At 39.1% G+C, this 18,381-nt stretch overlaps 1 protein-coding gene across 1 annotated transcript in view; it reads right to left on the bottom strand.

The window, feature by feature from the left end:
• Positions 1–18,381, bottom strand: part of LRRC72 (leucine rich repeat containing 72) — a 70,070-nt gene that overhangs the window by 40,435 nt on the left and 11,254 nt on the right. The window contains exons 2-3 of the mRNA XM_088833551.1: positions 11,880–11,953; positions 5,704–5,773 (exon numbers count right to left, since the gene is read on the bottom strand). Of these exons, the coding sequence (XP_088689677.1) occupies positions 5,704–5,773; positions 11,880–11,953 (144 nt within the window). The remainder of the gene's footprint in view (positions 1–5,703; positions 5,774–11,879; positions 11,954–18,381) is intronic.

The raw sequence follows: 18,381 nt of genomic DNA, 5'->3' as shown, positions 1-18,381 counted from the left end.
AGAAGATGTATTTTTATTTAAATTTACTTTGTAAGAGTTGTCAACTATTCAGTTTTTGCTACGTGGTGGAAACTCAGATTGTATTTTGGATAGTTGCTTGGTGAGGCATTATATACAGGTTTCCCATCAAATGCTTACTGGAATCTGTGATAAATAGAATATACCCAAGTACCGCCAGATCTTCCAGAAATAGAAAGACACTAGCATTGTGGCAATATTATACACTTATTATTAAACATCTGTTTAAACAAAAACTTTTGAGGAAATGAGCCAAAATACAAACAGATCAAATGTATACAGACCATTTGAAACTGTAGTATAACATGCAAATCACTTAGATCACTCGTCCGAGCAGACCCAGATCCATAGGAAAGCTAGGAAAGATGAACTGTGACCTAAAATTCCCTCAGTCAGGCTCACTGGAAAATGAGACAAGAGAGAGTGTTTTGAAGGCTTCAGTTTATATGCACCTAAGAGCAGCTGGCTCTCACTAATTACATCAGTGGAGATGAGAGAAAGATGACCCAGAAAGAGAGTTGCTACAAGAACTAGTGAATCTCTACACAATACAAGGAGAAAGCAAGCCCTCGGAGAGCATAATGAAGGAGGAAGCGGATAGCTTGAACAAACCTAGGAGAGTCGGGGCATTGCAAATCCTTAGAAACAACTTGTACCTATTTAATTTGTTGGTTCATGGTCAGACTAGAAGCTCCAGTTTTATCACTCATTGCATAATAATAGGGTGAAGTGTGCACCCTTTGAGCATGTTCGGCTCCAAACACACCGAACCACACTCATTCATTGTCTCCCGAAACCACTGCTTTCTCTCATTCCATTCCAGGTAGTTTGCAACCACAATGCCCTCACCAGGAGTATAGCCACTCCCTAATTCTATCTCTAGGGCAGGTACCATCATATTCACTGTTATATTCTATCAGTAGCCTAAAACAAGTACAGAATAAACCACATTAGATAGGATGCTTTTGACCATATGTAATCTCTAAGCTCAACTCAAACTGGCACATAAATTAAAATACTCATTATCTCACATATCTAGGAGTCAAGAAGTTGTAAGAGCCCCAAATCTCAATGATTCTCTGCGCTCTGCTTTTCTCAAAATGTTGGATAAATCCACAAGTTGGAAGGATGGTTTCTGGTTTACAAGCCAGGACAGAAAATATCCAGAGGAAACAGCAGACCTCTCTTCCAATGCTCTTTGAGGAATAAGGAAACCTTTCACAGAAGTCTCCCAGGCGCTACCTCCAATGTCTCTATTGCAACAGTTGGATTACGAGCCCATTCATTCACTAGCCACTCACAAGGAGGATGGGGTTATACTGACTGGTTTAAACAGTTTAGGCTCCACCCTTGGGAAGTGGGAATGGGGCCACCTACCTGAGTAACAACAAGCGTGTACTATAACACAAACTCAGATTCTGCTAAACAGGTAAAGGAAGATACTGGATAATGAATAGACAACCGATAAAATGATCAGTATATTTGCCTCCACAAAGTTGTTGATTAAATAAATGAATAAACAAAAAAGATGTCCTCATTTTATTTTACTATTTTGTGCCTTAGGTGTTCCTAAACAGAGGGTGGGAAATAAATCTAAGGACATTTATTTACGTTCTACAATAATGAAAGAACAATGCTGGTCACAGATTCAAACCGTTGTTAGCGAAACATTACAATTCTAACTATTTATGATCCTTTGTCAATGTTGATGCTTTTCACCAAGATTCTCCATATCATTTCTATACTGGTATAGTAACTTCCTGACAGTAGTTCACCCAGTGTAATCTAGATTGTAAAGAAAACTAATAATCACATTTTTCCATAGGAAGTTTGATGAAGTACTATCATAGCTAATATGCCCATTAGAGTTTTAGATGCTGAATAAGACTTTAATTTTTCATGGAGTGTGAATACTCCAACAGCTTAGCAACCAGTCAACTACTGATCAACCCAAAAATTCACATTGGCTTATTCACTCATCTCATGACCACTTAAAATTTATTTGAATATAATATCTTTTCAGGATTATATGGAATTGCTGTTCAGTTGCTAAGTCATGTCTTACTCTTTGTGACCCCATGGACTGCAGCACTCCAGGCTCCCCTGTCCTTCAATACTCAAATTCATGCCCATTGACTTGGTGATGATGCCATCTAACAATCTAAATAAATCTATTTTTAAAGAACAAAGTTAAGTGATGGCTATCTGGGTGCCGGGAGCCAGCGAGGGAAATCCTACCCATGGCAAAGGTCAATTGGGGAAGAGGCCTGACGGGCAAAGGCTAATCAGGACTCGAGGAACCCCCTGGACTTACCTGAGCATCTACCCCAAAGAAAACCGGAGTCTGACTGCCTTACTATCTTACGCCTCTTATCAAGTCCTCTAATACTTACGGGGGCTTCCCCCTCAACCACCTTTCTCTGAAAACATTAATTCAGAGCTGTAGTTAAAAAGTTCTCCTGGGTTTAATAGGAGTGTTCCAATCCAAGCCCCTCTGATAGCTTTCTAACTTGCACGACAAGTTTGTCCGGGCTCTTACAACTGAGTGTGACTGTTTATAGCCTCCCAGCCATGCAAGGACAGAAAGCCTAATATTATAAAATACAGGAATCTGTTGAAGAAGTTAAAATCATTAGAATAGTACTAAAAAAGATTTCATTGTTGAATCAATGCTTGCTGCAAAGTTTCCTCTATCTATTGTATCCTTGGAAATATATTAATCACATATAGAGAATATAAGTAGTAGCCTTTGATTTAACCACATCAGATCTTAAGTTAATAAATTCCTTTCTTGTAGCTCACTACACCTGTGCCTTATAGGAATGCAACTTTGTCATGTGTCTAGCACCTGACTTTAGGAAAGTCACCTTAAAAGAATATAAGCCTTTTACTAGCTAACTAACCTATTGTTAGGAGAGAGGGCCATAAACTGTTAGCAGGCCCCCTGGCCAGAAGATGATGTAAACCACCTAAAACTTTTATCACAAGACACACAAAAATAAGCCCTGATCTTGATAAGGGTCAAGACTGCTGACCCCACGTGATTTTGGTGTAACTCTATACCTCCCTTTCTCTGTTTCTTCTGTGCACAACTTAGGGTATAAAAGCAGCACTGGAAAATAAAGTTTTGGGCCTTGCTCACTGAAGCTTGGTCTCCCCGTGTCGTTCTTTCTCTTTTTCCATCCTTTTCCCTATTCTCCTTTTTCTGGTTGAGATCCTTGGAGTGCTGGGCCCTCTGAGTTTACTTATCTGCCTGGGCTTCTAAGACCCACTCGAGGGGGTGCCCTGGTGGGGTACCTCCAGTGATTCGAGAGGGCGCCTGCGGCCTACGTAAACAGAGCAAACCCCGTGCTGGGGTTTTATTGGTTTCCAGCGTAAACCAAGGAATCATCAGCCCCTGTCTCTCTCTCTTTCTCTCTCTCTCTCTGACGCTGACGCCGTTCATCCCGAGGATACCCTGGGCCATATCGAGGCTGGTCCCCGATATCTGGGAAAGAATATAGTTTGTTAAACATAAATAACCAAACACTAGAAGAGAATTTAGCACTTGTGTTGCACCCTTTCTCCACCAATCCCCCTTCAAAACCGAAGTACAATAGTTGACAGTGTGTGCAATCCTTTCCTATGTATATAATGCATCTGTAAGTCAACTGTATGAAAATTCAGTGACTGACTGAAGGTGGGATGGTGTCCACTACAAGAAAGCCAAAAAAATATTAAAAATCCTTATCATACCTCTCCCTTTAGACATACTGCCAACATTTGTACATGTTCTTTCCTTCAAAGCTGAACACTGAATACCACAAGGAACACACATGAGAAATGAAGATTAGTCACTTTTGCCATGCTTGATGAGTTCCATCTTTTTCTAATTGGAGGTCACACACTGTGACCCAGGATAATTTTTGGCAGAGTGTTTAAAAGAGTTTTGAACTTGTTTGCCCTTAAGTAGTTTGTGCACTTTCCATTTCAGTTGTTAGCTGCCTGGGCCTTGAAGGTATTTGTGCTTGTTCTCCTAGAAATTATTTCAAGCTTATGCAACTTATGCTTGCACTTAATACTGGAATAACTTTTTTCCATTTTCCACTTAATTGGTTAAAAAAAACAGACAAATTGCAATGTAATACTAAAATACGTTCATAAACACGGCTGCTTAAAGATTCAGTGCTGTGAATCTGGACTATAGCTTGACAAGCAGACCACTACCAAAAACTCAAATTGCTATTTTTAAATCAGCTGGTGTTTGAAAGTTTAAATTTAGAATGCTACGACTGGATCATCAATTTACAATAAACAAAATACAAGCTGTTGGAAAGTCAAACTTCTGAAAGTGGAGAATGACTGACTAGCTAACTATAGTGATTGTTTTGACTTGAATTTTAGTTCAGTCCCGCTCTTTGACCTAAAGAGAGCTTGGAGCTCCAGTCAGGCCCCACTACGGAGGAGGTGGTGGGAAGGCTCTGCCAACTAACCCTGACCTCTAAGATCAGCTTCAAGGGCCACACTCAGTAACCTTGATGGGCATTCCTGGCATCTGGTGTCATGATGGCTTAGTGCCTGGCACTTCCTGAAGAAGCTAGACCAACTTGGGAGGTAGTCAGTCCCTCACATGGCAGGACAAAGTGTGTGAGTTCTGGGGAATGCATGCAGGACCTTTGAAGGAGTGTTGATCTAGAGCACTTTACAAAGGATCCTGCCCAAGAGGGCAGTTTGCCAAGGTGAGGAGATGCCCAGATGTAAGAACGACTGGGATACAAGGTTAGGGGAGGTCTGGAGTGGCCAGCAAAGAGGAATCAGCGTTGGAGAAACCTAGCAGAGGGGGCTTCTGAATAGCCCAATGGGAGAAAATAATAAACTCTGAACACTGTTAATACCAGTGTGTGCAAACTGAAAAAGAACTTTGCTTTTCCTTGGCTTTTCCACTGCCTCCACACTTCTCCATTCCATACTAACTTGCAAAGGCTGGGGTAGAGGTGCGAGGCAAGAAAACAACCAACCACATTCCCTTGCTAATGAAGAAGGCAGATGGCCATCTGCAGTCAGCCCTAGCTGAATAAGAGAGGACAGATGGGGGATGTCTCATTTATGAATTAACATATTCATCTCCACAGTCTTACTTCTGAACTGAGCCTAAGACTGTGGCTTAAAACGGACTGAAAGTTCCTGAACTACAAAAGAGAGAGAGAAAAAAAGTCATGAGACTGTACAAGTTTTCTTCCAAGAAACTGGGAAGCAGCAGCTTACATTGAACAGTTTTGAAAGAACATGGGAGGAAAAAGTAAAGCTCCCATCTGACAACATCTCACAAATTGACCTATTCAATATGCATGTGTGCAAAGTCGCCTCAATTGTTTCTGGCTGTTTACGACCCTGTGGACTGTAGCCCACCAGGCTTCTCTGCCCATGAGGATTCTCTAGCCAAGAATACTGGAGTGGTAGCCATGCCCTCCTCCAGCAGATCTTCCCAACCCAGGGATCAAACCCACATTTCTTAAGTCTTCAGCGTTGGCAGGCAGATTCTCTACCACTAGCGCTAGACCACTTTGTACATATGTATAGTTTCCTACCTAGATTAAAATTAGGAGTATAAAATATTAATACTTTTAATGACCAGTTCTATTAAAAACATGAAATTAAAATTGTAGTTTAATCGTAGAGCCACGTAAAGATCAAATATCACACTACCTTGTTATGATGTAGCCATAGGTATTTCAATTTTTTAAACCTAGAAAGATCAATGACCTCTGTCAACTCCCTAGAAAGGAAAAGAGAAAGTGAGTATTAGCAACAATTAATTTATTCATGTCTAAAGTTGCTTATATAGTATGATTTGGGGAGAATTGGAAAGGCCTCTTTCTGTCCTTTCAAAATTAATGGTACATTTATACAGGCTAATTTCCTACATTCAATCTTAATTATTATTATTTTTTGATCCTACATGAGCTGTTTATTTATTTATTTTTTGTTTTCATATTTCTTTTTTTTTAATTTTTTTTTTTTCAAAAACAATTTTAGGAATCTCTACTTAAAAACAACCTTATCTTAAAATGGAGTAACTTTGTTTTACGAGCAGAAAGCAAAGTACAGAAGCAAAAATGCATTACAGGAGCATTAAGTTCTACATTAGGTCACAGTGTCTAATCTGAAATCACACCCATAATATCATTTTTCAGGATATCTGGGAAATAGTTATTTCCCAGGATGTCTGAACCATAGCAACTCTATTTTGACTTTTAATTGTTAAAAAAAAAACTTTTTTTTTAATAGCCAAAGCAGATTTCACCATTAATGAGGTCAGTGTTTTTCTAGGTATGAGAAGATGCAAGAATTGGAACTCATAAAACCTTTTTCTGAAAAGATCTAACTATCTGAAGGTCTGTTCTGCCAGGTTTTTTTTTTTTTTTTTCAGAGCAGAGTGCCTCATTCCTGATTTTCACCCTGAACTTCTTTCAGGGGGTGTTGAAGGTCAGCAGCTTGCAATGGTCATGATGTAATCTTTGTAGAGGCAGCAGGCAAGTACCAACTTCCAGTCAGCAGGGTCCCTTCACAGCCACATATCTGACCATGTGACACCAATTTCCTACATTCAATCTTTAAAACTTCATTCTTGGGTTAAGATTTTTGTTAGCCAGTTAAAGCAAATACTAAAAGGAGAGAAATTTATCATATCAGTAGAATTTATACCTCATTATGACTGAACTTGTTGGGACCTTCATTTTAAAAGACTTCACTGAGAAGAGGCCAGAGGAACAAAAGTAAGCACGGAAGACACCAGACTTAAGGTCAATGTAGGAAACAGCATCCGCTCTTGCTTCAACACTGCCTATACGGTCTTTAGTTTGAGGTTCTCCAGATCTTGGCCAAACTGGATTTAAGACATGGAAACTGCAGGACCCAAAGAGGCAGAGAGAGAGTGAAGTGTTTTATTCTCCCACTGTTGTTTACTATACGTGTGTGTGTTCAGTCACTTCAGTCATGTCCAACTCTTGTGACCTCATGGACCGCAGCCCACCAGACTTCTCTGTCCATGGGATTCTTTTCCACTCAGTCACCAGAGAAGTCCATAATTTTTAATATTTTGCCACATTTATGTTCACTCTCTTATCTGTATACACAATTTACCTATTTTATAGTTGATAAGTTTCTTGGTGAATCGTTTGAAAATAAGTTGCAGACATGACTCCAGGGCTTTGATTCATAAATACTTCAGCACACGCATCCCTCAAATAAGGACATTCTCCTGATTAACCACCATACCAATATCAAACCTGAGAAAATTAAAATTGAATTCAAAGATATCATCTAATACACTGCTGTTCATATTCAAATTGTTCCTGTTATGCCTATGTTCCTTTTATAGATTTTTTGCTTGTTTAGACCCAGAATTGCATCAACATTGATACACTGGTATAGCCCGTTTTCAGTTGGTATAACCCATTGTTGTTTGTTGTTTAGTTGCTAAGTTGTGTCCGACTCTTTGTGATCCCATGAACTGCAGCATGCCAGGCTTCCCTGTCCTTCACTATCTCCCAGAGTTTGCTCAGATTCATGGCCATTGAGTTGGTGATGGCATCCAACTATCTCATCTTCTGCCACCCTCCCTTTCCTCCTGCCCTCAATCTTTCCCAGCATCAGGGTCTTTTCCAACAAGTCGGCTTTTCCCATCAGGTGACCAAAGTATTGGAGCTTCAGCTTCAGTATCAGTCCTTCCAATGAATATTCAGTGCAGTCCAAGGGACTCTCTGAAGGCATCAATTCTTTGGTACTTAGCCTTCTTTATCATCCAACTCTCACATCCATACATGACTATTGGAAAAACTATAGCTTTCACTATACAGACCTTTTTTGGCAAAGTGATCTCTTGCTTTTTGATATGCTATCTAACTTGGTCATAACTTTTCTTCCATGGAGCAAGCGTCTTTTAATTTTATGGCTACAGTCACCATCTGCAGTGATTTTGGAGCCCAAGAAAATAAAATCTGTCACTCTTTCCACTTTTTCCCCATCTATTTGCCGTGAAGTGATTTTAGTTTTTTGAATGTTGAGTTTTAAGCCAGATATTTCACTCTCCTCTTTCACCCTCATAAGAGGCTCTTTAGTTCCTCTTCACTTTCTGCCATTAGAGTGATATCATCTGAGTATCTGAAGTTGTTGATACTTCTCCCAGCAATCTTGATTCCAGTTCTGGTTCATTCAGCACAGCTCTCCTTTATTGCCTTCAACGTTTACTTTCTGAAGAGTCCAGGACAGTTGTCTGATAGAATTTCTCACATTCTTGATTGGTCTGATTGCTACCTCATGATTAAATTTAAGGTAGATCATTTTTTAATTCAGTTCAGTTCAGTTCAGTCGCTCAGTCGTGTCCGACTCTCCGTGACCCCATGAATTACAGCACGCCAGGCCTCCCTGTCCATCACCAACTCCTGGAGTTCACTCAAACTCATGTCCACAGAGTCGGTGATGCCATCCAGCCATCTCATTCTCTGTCGTCCCCTTCTCCTCCCACCCCCAACCTTTCCCAGCATCAGAGTCTTTTCTAGTGAGTCAACTCGTTGCATGAGGTGGCCAAAGTATTGGAGTTTCAGCTGTAGCATCAGTCCTTCCAATGAACACCCAGGACTGATCTCCTTTAGAATGGACTGGTTGGATCTCCTTGAGGTACAAGGGACTCTCAAGAGTCTTCTCCAACACCACAGTTCAAAAGCATCAGTTCTTCAGCGATCAATTTTTTAATTACGACAGTGGTAATTACTGCACCACATCAGGAGGCAAAATGATGCCACTTTGTCCCACTCTTTGTGAAGGTTGTGTATGTGTGCTCAGTCACTAAGTCGTGTTCAACACTTTGCAACCCCATGGACTGTAGCCCTACAGGCTCCTCTCTCCATGGGAGTCTCCAGGCAAGAATACTGGAGTGGGCTGCCATGCCCACCTCCAAGGGATCTTCCTGACCTGGGGATCTCTTATGTTTCCTGCATTGGCAGGTAGATTCCTTACCACTGAGCCACCTGTTCACCTTGTTGGTGAAGCTAAGTTCAGTGATTTGGTTAAGGCTGTATTTTCCAGTTCTCTTCATTGTGAAAGTATTTACAAATTTTATCATTGAAAAGCAATATCTGGGGCAAAATTCTGAGTGATTTGACATTGGACATACTGCAAAATGATCACCAGATGAAATCCAGTTGCTGAAACCATACAAAGTTTATACAGTGTTACTGACTATATTCTTATACATTCCACCCCCAACATTTACTTATTTTACAACTGAAAGTTTGTACCTCTTGATAATGTTCACCTATTTCATGCCCTACCCGCAAAACCCTGTCCTCTCTGGTGACTGCCAACCTGTAGAGAACAGATTGGTGCTTCTCAATAACTGTTTATTCAATGGCTTTAGCTTTGATTAATAATATTGACCTGAATCAGTACATTTGAGATTATGAAATGGTAATTTTTCTAATCCTCTCATTCTTTTTACATTTATTAGCTGGTACTTGGTAAAAAAAAAAAAAAGATCTGCTTCTCCCCTTTCTTTCTCTCATTCCTTCTCAGATTTTTGAAGAGATTTTTCTTAATCTTTTATCAATCTTTTTTTATTATTCTCAGGTTATCCCAAACAGAATGCTTTTCAAGTAGACCACCTTGTCCTTTTGACAGGTGCCATTAGTCTTCAAGCACTTCCCTGACACAACAAAATATTCTGGGTTCCTTCAAAGCAACTTGTAATATATTTGTATACATAATGCATTCTCTTCTTTCACTGAAGATGTGTAGCTAATTTTGGATGCTGACACACTTATTGCACTGGACAACAAGGATGGTACACGTCAGCTCTGCTTTTTTCCTGTGAAAGATAAAGCAGCCACTGCATGGTAGCAGAGAAACTCAAGCCCCATTTAGAGTGTTTCTACAAGGATTCCCAGAAAAGTTATTTTCATATATTAATGCTATAAAATATCAACTTTGTCACATCACTGTCAAATTAATTTTCTTGTAATAGTTGTACTGACACTCTGCTATAGATAATATAATAAAATGGCTCACTTTGGGGGAGAAATTAACAAGGCAGAAAGGTTTATTTTGCATATAAATTTGTCCTAAATTAATAACAGGCTATTACATTTTAAGGTGAGGCCAGTGGAAGACAATGATAGAAACTCTACTACTAATGATGACAATGACTCATGCTGACAATGGTACATCAACTCTGTTGTTATAGTACATGTTTCTCCATGATTTCTCAAGGAAACACTGATATGATCCTTTTAATTTTCCAAGGGCAACAAAGACTTAGGCAAATACCTAATTTACCCAGTTTATTGGCATCTGGACATTTTTTGTACCTGGGTGTATTAAATGATAACTTAGTATTCTTAGGATACAAAATATATTATCCTTGAATTGAAAAGACCACTAATTATCCACTGTCAGAAAATCAATATTTCCATTTTTCTAGTGTTTTAAAGCTTTTCTTATTGTTATCTACTTATCCTAATGATCAATAGTGTACATTTGTTAAAATCATGAAAGGCTTAGAGATGCAATCTTTTGAAGACAAAAAAAAATATTTATTGTTACTGTAAGACAAAATGGTCTATAGAGAGGATCAAAGCATGACCTTAAGTTTGTCAGAATTGCCTACCATACTTGCTCCATTCTAAAAAGTTTATTTTTTAAAATCTTAAATTTGTTAGCTATTTATTCTCTTACCACCAAGAGATTCAGGGTCATTACAAAGATAACTATCATTTATGGCACTAATGAACTAAAACATGTTAATATTTAATAAAATAAATATGTTTATTAATAAAGGATTTCCTCAAATCACCAGAGAAAAAGTGATTAACTTCATTGATAAAGTAGGACTTTTTCTTTAAAAAATAGCTAAGTTCTGAATATTAAGTGCAAGTAGAAATATGCTAAGTCTCTTTTAAAATAATACATGGAATTCACAGAGATCTAAAAGTATGAAAGAGAAGGAAAAGTTAGGAATACGATCATTGTTATGAAAATGCTAAGTGTAACTACATAGGCATCACTGGTGCACTAGTAAAACCTGTGCCGTCAGCATCCAATTGAACACATACTCTGTCTTCCACCTGGGCTCTACCTCAGGCACTGTGACTTGCTCTGAAGAAGGATTCACTTTGCTGCCTGCCACGTTGAGAAGTCGGAGTGGAATGAAAGGAAATTGTAACATAAGGGAGAAGTTTTCCTACTTACCAGTAAAATTAGCATGAAGGTTACTGGCTAGTGGTTATAGTATAATAGGGGCTATTATTTTAGTACAGTGGTATAATGAGTCGTTATCCTTTAATCACAGTAGTAATATTAACTGCACTAACGCTGATTGTTTACTGTGTACCAGACCCTTCCCTACTCTCAACTAACTCACTTATCTTCACAATGACCCTGTGAAACAGGTAGTACTGTTTTATGTAGGCAATAGGTTTGCCAGATAAAATACAGGATCCACAGTTACATGTGCATTTCAGAGAAACAACAAATATCCCAATGTGATGTGGGACATATTTATACTAAAAAAATTATATTCGTTTCTCTGAAATGCACATGTAACTGGTATTCTATATTTATATTGGCTAAACTGACAACCCTAATAGGTTTATGACATGCCCAGGATCATCCAGTTGGAAGAGACAGAACTGGGATTCAAACTCAGCCTTACTCCACAATCTTTGTTTTTATCCATTTCAGGATCCTGCCTCTCCAATAGAGACTGTGAATGCCAAGAAGCATGGGCTACTTGCCAGCCCACACAAGGGGAAAACAATGGAAGAGAACATTTGAACCTATGAAACATAACATGATGCTCTTCTCTTTCTTACATAAAGTACACTTACTTTTGAGAAAGAAACAGCTCAAAGACATCAGCATCCCTCTTGTGGCCACATATCTTTAGCTGCTCTTCAATTGCCTGATAACATATAATTAATCTGTCAAGCCACATTCCACTGAGCAAAAATACTGAGACATTTGCAGTCAATAACAATAATGTCTACAAAAAGATCAAAAGAAAGGTGAATATGGAGGCAACTACTCTAAACTGATAAATTCCAACACTACAATTCAACATTACTTAATAATTTTTGTGGTTGAATTTCATTATCCTTAATCCTGGGCACAGATGTTTAAATAAATTTTAATCAAGAGAAAAAAATGTGCATGTGAGCTTATATACCAAAAACAAGCTCTTTATTCTCCATGCTGCTGCTCAGTCGCTTCAGTCATGTCCGACTCTGTGCGACTCCACAGACAGCAGCCCACCAGGCTCCTCTGTCCCTGGGATTCTCCAGGCAAGAACATTGGAGTGGGTTGCCATTTCCTTCTCCATGAGGAAGAGTAATTTGGTCTTTAAATATCTGTAAATATTCCTTTAAGCATGAAGGACTGATATTTGGTAGGTTTTCCGTTTTTACAGAAGACAGTATCAAGGTTGGAGATGGAGGGAGAAGAGTATAATGTTTCCTATAAGTTCTCATTAAATGTCATACAAATGAATGAGTGTATGAATGTTATTTTTTTCCTCTGCAAAGAAGTAGTGTCTTCATGTTTCAAGAGTTACTAATATAGTTGGACCATGGGAATTTTTGGTGGAGAAGAAGCAATTTTTATTCCCATAGGTTTTTTGTTTGAAAATACATATCCAACAACAGCTATTTAACTGCTTTGCTTTTTCTTCTTAAGGTCCTTTACTGAATTACAAAATAACATTTATAGGCCACGTAGCCTAAGATTCGGAGAAGGCAATGGCAAGCCACTCTAGTACTCTTGCCTAGAAAATCCCCTGGATGGAGGAGCCTGGTAGGCTGCAGTCCGTGGGGTCGCTAGGGGTCAGACACGACTGAGCGACTTTACTTTCACTTTTCACTTTCACACATTGGAGAAGGAAATGGCAACCCACTCCAGTGTTCTTGCCTGGAGAATCCCAGGGAAGGGGGAGCCTGGTGGGCTTCCGTCTATGGGGTCACACAGAGTCGGACACGACTGAAGTGACTTAGCAGCAGCAGCCTAAGATTATATGGAAAAATTAAAGACCATCTATAATTTGTCAATGAAGGAGTAAAGCTAACAAGACACAGCAGAAGTAGAAAGTATAATCATTGCACTTCTGGAATTTGACAAACACTGTAATTATCAGGGTCAAAGCAATCACCAAATTTCAGAAATTTCAAACTGAATTTGTTGTGGGTGGTGAGGTTATAATGTCAGTAAGTGATTTATGGATTTTTGACACTGGTTTTGTTACTTAGTAGGGGACATTAAAAAGTTAGATTTAATGGGAAGAACAAGTATCTAGAGGTGAGGAAGACAGATATCCCAGGGATGGAGAACAGCTGCTAATTTATACCCCAAACTTTCTTTGTGACCCTGTTACACAAGTTGGATCTTGGGGCTTGGAGAATTTATTGGTTCAGGTGTAGGCATTTCCATTAGGGTATTTTGTGACCATGATAAATGAACTGAATCTGGAGTTTGGAAAAACCCCATTAGACAGCCACATCTGGGTATTTTAATTTAAACATTGAAACCATCAGCTTGTACTATACACAGTCAATCTCAGTTTTGCCAAAGTGTTTTGAATGTTAAGGTTTGGTCAAAGTATAATTAAAATTTTGCAGCTACCTATTAAAATTGCAAGCTGGCTTCTAACTTAATCCCACAGTTTCACATCTAACACTCAGAAATACATCGGTCCATACACACACAAGCAAAATGTGAATATCATTGCTCATCTCATACATACATTGTCTGCAGTTGTGAAATATGCCCAATTAACTGGAATAGAGGTTATATTAAGATGCAGCTTCACAGTAGGACGTACGCAGTAGCTTAAAAACAAAGAAAGATGGATATCTAGACCTAAAAATATATCCAAAATATATTTTTAAGTAAAAATGCCATTGGCAGTATAATATTTATATATGTAACAATATTTTTGTTACTAACGACATTTATATGCATACAAAATGCACACACTCCAAACCATTAACAAGTTATTACTTGAGATTATAAGGGACTGTCACTTTTCAGGAAATTCCTTTTTCAATAATGTTTGAATATTTTATGATATTAATTTAGAAATCAGAAATTAATATACATTCTGGACATTTTACCCATGGAATGAATATTTTAGGACTTAAATTTTGAAAATAAAAAGATGAAAAAGGGAAATTGAAACTCTCAATATGTAAATCACTGATGCAATTAATTATTCATTTACACACCTCTTTATCATGGCATACTTCCTTCCAAGCAAAACTTTCATATGAATCTGGTAACAAGAAAGTGTCAGAATGCCAAAGAACTCGAAAATGCACCAAGAAGTTTCAAGTTTCAGTGAATCTGTGGTGGAACAGTTCCAGTTCCCAATCAACAAACAATTTCACTAGCAGCATATTCCTTTCATCTAAAGAGACATAAGAATTCTTTCCCTGAACTGTTTTTTTTCAATTGTGGTAATATATATATAATGTCGAATTTACTAGTTTAACCGTACATTTTTGTGGTATTAAGTGCATTCATATTGCTGTGCAGCCGTCATCACCATTTATTTTCAGAAGTTTTTCATCTATCTCAAATGAAATTCTGTACCCACTATACACTACCTCTTCATTTCTTTCCCTCTCTCCCCTGTTCCTGACACTCACCCTTCTACTTTCAGTCTCCATAAATTTGACTACTCTAAGTACCTTATATAAATGGAAGCATGCAGCATTTGTCGTTTTGTGACTGGTTTATTTCACTTAGCATGTCTTAAAGAATCATCTAGTTGTAGTATATGCCAAGATTTCCTTCCTTTTAAGGCTGAATAATATTCCACTGTATGTGTATACCACATTTGGTTTTTCCATTTAGCTATCAGTGGACACTTGGGTTGCTTCCACTTTTGGGCTTTTGCAAATAATGGTGCTATGAATATGGGTGTATAAATATCTGAAACCCTGTTTACATTTCATATGAGTATATATTAATACTCAGAAGTGGAATTGCTGGATAACATGATAATTGTATGTTTAACTTTTTGAGGAATTGCCATACTATTTTTTATAATAGCTGCACACAACAGCATGCTTTTACATGAACATTTCTACTGAAGTTTGTCCAAACAGATCATTCAGCTATTTATTGAACCACAAACTACTGTGGTTCAGGCTGTGACTTGTTTAGTCTATGGCTAGCTAGTAAATGTAGCAATGAATCAGGTAAGATGTCTATTCCTTATAAGTAAAGAATTGATGGTTTTGAATTGTGGGGTTGGAGAGGACTCTTGAGAGTCCCTTGGACTGCAAGGAGATCCAACCAGTCCATTCTAAGGGAGATCAGTCCTGGGTGTTCACCGGAAGGACTGATGCTGAAGCTGAAACTCCAATACTTTGGCCACCTCATGCGAAGAGTTGACTCACTGGAAAAGACTCTGATGCTGGGAGGGATTGGGGGCAGGAGGAGAAGAGGACAACAGAGAGTGAGATGGCTGGATGGCATCACTGACTTGATGCACATGAGTTTGTGTGAACTCCGGGAGTTGGTGATGGACAGGGAGGCCTGGCATGCTGTGATTAATTCTGACTTGTGCAAGAGTCAGACGTGACTGAGCGATTGAACTGAACTGAAACTTTGAATAAGAGAAGGAAGGATACACAATGTTGCAAAAGAAGGTTGCAAATGTTAAGCGCTAAGAGAAAAGAAAAATACCACTCCAGTGAATTCAGAGGAATAAGAAAGTACTGTCAACCCTGGGAACTTTGAGAGGATTTTAGGGCAAGACTGACAGTTGGGCTCAGTGTGAACGATGAGGAGAATTTAGACAAAGATTCTGATGGATGAGAGTTTTAGTCACAGGGAAGTAAGTACACAAAGGAGGAAAAGCAGGGGAAGAACGTACAAGGCATTAGGGCTGTACAGTCTTTGGCTGCATGAAAAAGGAATACAGCAGACAACTGTGAGGGATCCATTTTAAAAGGTGAATTGGGGTCATATACTTGTGCTCACTTTGAAATTTGGGCTCAGAAGTATGTACCTACTGCTCAAAAAAAACTTTAATGGGTCTTAAGAACTCTAACTTAAAGTCGTGTATTTTATTCAATCTAAAATTAAATTAAATTTTGTATATATATAAATTAAATATATATAAAATAAATATATATACTAACAGCATGGTGAAATCAGTGTAAGGAAGTCCAATAAAGTTCTGATTTTCCCCATGACAACTGTATCAATGCTTTTAAGTAATATCCAATATCAAGTTATTTTAAAATCATTTTTCCTCCTTCTCTTTTGGTGCCCTTGTTTGATGGGCTGTAAAAGAATGGACTTAATAACAACTGGGTAATTTATCAATGGACTCAACTCTGGGAAGTTTGCAGAGACGTATAATAGTATTTTTAAACAGGAGAAAAGATGTGACAAAGCATACCATATCTCATGGCCTAGGGTGCAGATAGAACTGCAGACAGGAAGCAAGGTTGCCTCTGGAAAATCAAGTCAAGATCTGATAAGCCTGCCCCAGGGACAGAAGCAAGTGAGAATGAGCAGTGAACAGGTATGACATGTGAGATACAGAGAGAATTGATGAGAACTGGCAAGTAACTGGAGGCAGAGAATAAGGGCAAGGGAAGACACCGGTGCTGATGATGATGTGATGACATGATGATGAGAAAGGTGACTGGGAGGGAAGATGCATGCAGTTGAGAAAGGGTGAAACTGAGGCACTAGTGGAAGAGGTCAAGGCGACCACCAGAAAGTTGCAAGTGGGAGAGCGAATCTCACCAGAGTGTCGGGATAGGTATGTCCAGCCTGGTCGTCAGCCAGCACAGAGGAGAGAGTGGAACCCAGGGAAGATCATCCTGCAGGGTCTGCATTTGGAAGGAGGAGGAGAGAGCCAAGCTGCATAAAAAGATACATGAGGGATTATTATGAAGAGAAGCTAAAAGACAATGGGAGCAGAGAGGGTGGGTTTCAAGAAGGTAGAATTTGAATCTGCAATATTGTGTGGCATGGTAGAGAATATCACACAGAAAAGGTATTCAATTTGCAGAGCAATTTCAGGAATCTGATAAGGGGGAAATGTTAGCTTTCAAATTTACTGATTGATGAAACAGGAAAATAAAAACAGCCCAACACAAAACTTGGATGTAGATCGTTTTAGCATAGAGAAGGAAAAAAAAACAGCTACTTCCACTGCAGATACTTTGGGATCTAGATAAAATAGAACAAAATGTTTGAAAGTTGTGGGACTACTACATCCTAGAAGAATGAAGACTTTATTAAGATCTATAGAAGAAAATATCCCCACTGATGATTTATCTACTATAATGATACATTCCTATACCTTCATGCAATACACATGTGCCATGAGTTAGTTAGGATTTAGTGTGAAGTTTCCAATTCATTACAGAATGTTCAGCCTTGATTATCATAGCTCCAAGCCTTTCTAGACAAGCGTGAGAACTCAAGAACACCTTGTTAGGTCCTAAATGGCACAACACAATTGTGACTTTTTTTCATTCCCCACTCAATGATTCTTTTAGTCATTATCTAAACTGTCCTCAACTCTGCTTGTATTGTCCCTCAAAGAACTTTTCCTCCTCAGTGTGTCAATCTGCACTTTAGGGAAACAACATTTAAGGGCTCTACATGTGTGTGTATATATATATATATATGTTGGAGGATCAAGATTTCAAATTTATGGTCTTTAAATTAATCTCTGTGTGCCAACAGGCATGCTCAGTTGCTTCAGTGGTGTCTGACTCTTCCTCCATTCTATGGACTGTAGCCCGCCAGGCTCCTCTGTCCATGGGATTCTCTAGGCAACAATACTGGAGTGGGTTGCCATTCCCTTCTCCAGGGGATCTTCCTGACTCATGGATCGAACCGTGTCTCTTACCTCTCCTGCATTGGCAGGAGGGTTCTTTACCTCCAGTGCCACCTGGGAAGTCCTGTTAGTCTCTATAAACTGCCATAATTATATATGCTGCTGCTGCTAAGTCACTTCAGTCGTGTCCGACTCTGTGTGACCCCATAGACGGAAGCCCACCAGGCTCCCCCGTCCCAGGGATTCTCCAGGCAAGAACACTGGAGTGGGTTGCCATTTCCTTCTCCAATGTGTGAAAGTGAGAAGTGAAAGTGAAGTCGCTCAGTCGTGTCCGACCCTTAGCGACCCCACGGACTGCAGCCTACCAGGCTCCTCCATCCACGGGATTTTCTAGGCAATAGTACTTATATATGCACGAGATATTAAATGGGAAAGGGTTGGTGTAAATCAATTAGTGTGGATCAGGGCAGTCCCCAAACCCCAGTCAGGAGATTACAAGCTTCTAGCCCCAGTGGAAGGTTTGGCTGGGG

This window comes from Moschus berezovskii, chromosome 3 (assembly GCF_049115385.1).
Source record: "Moschus berezovskii isolate FMDL1 chromosome 3, NW_MosBer_1.0, whole genome shotgun sequence".
Taxonomy (NCBI): Eukaryota; Metazoa; Chordata; class Mammalia; order Artiodactyla; family Moschidae; genus Moschus; species Moschus berezovskii.
The sequence above is the reverse complement of the archived record's forward strand: the minus strand, read 5'-3'. Positions and strand labels throughout refer to the sequence as shown.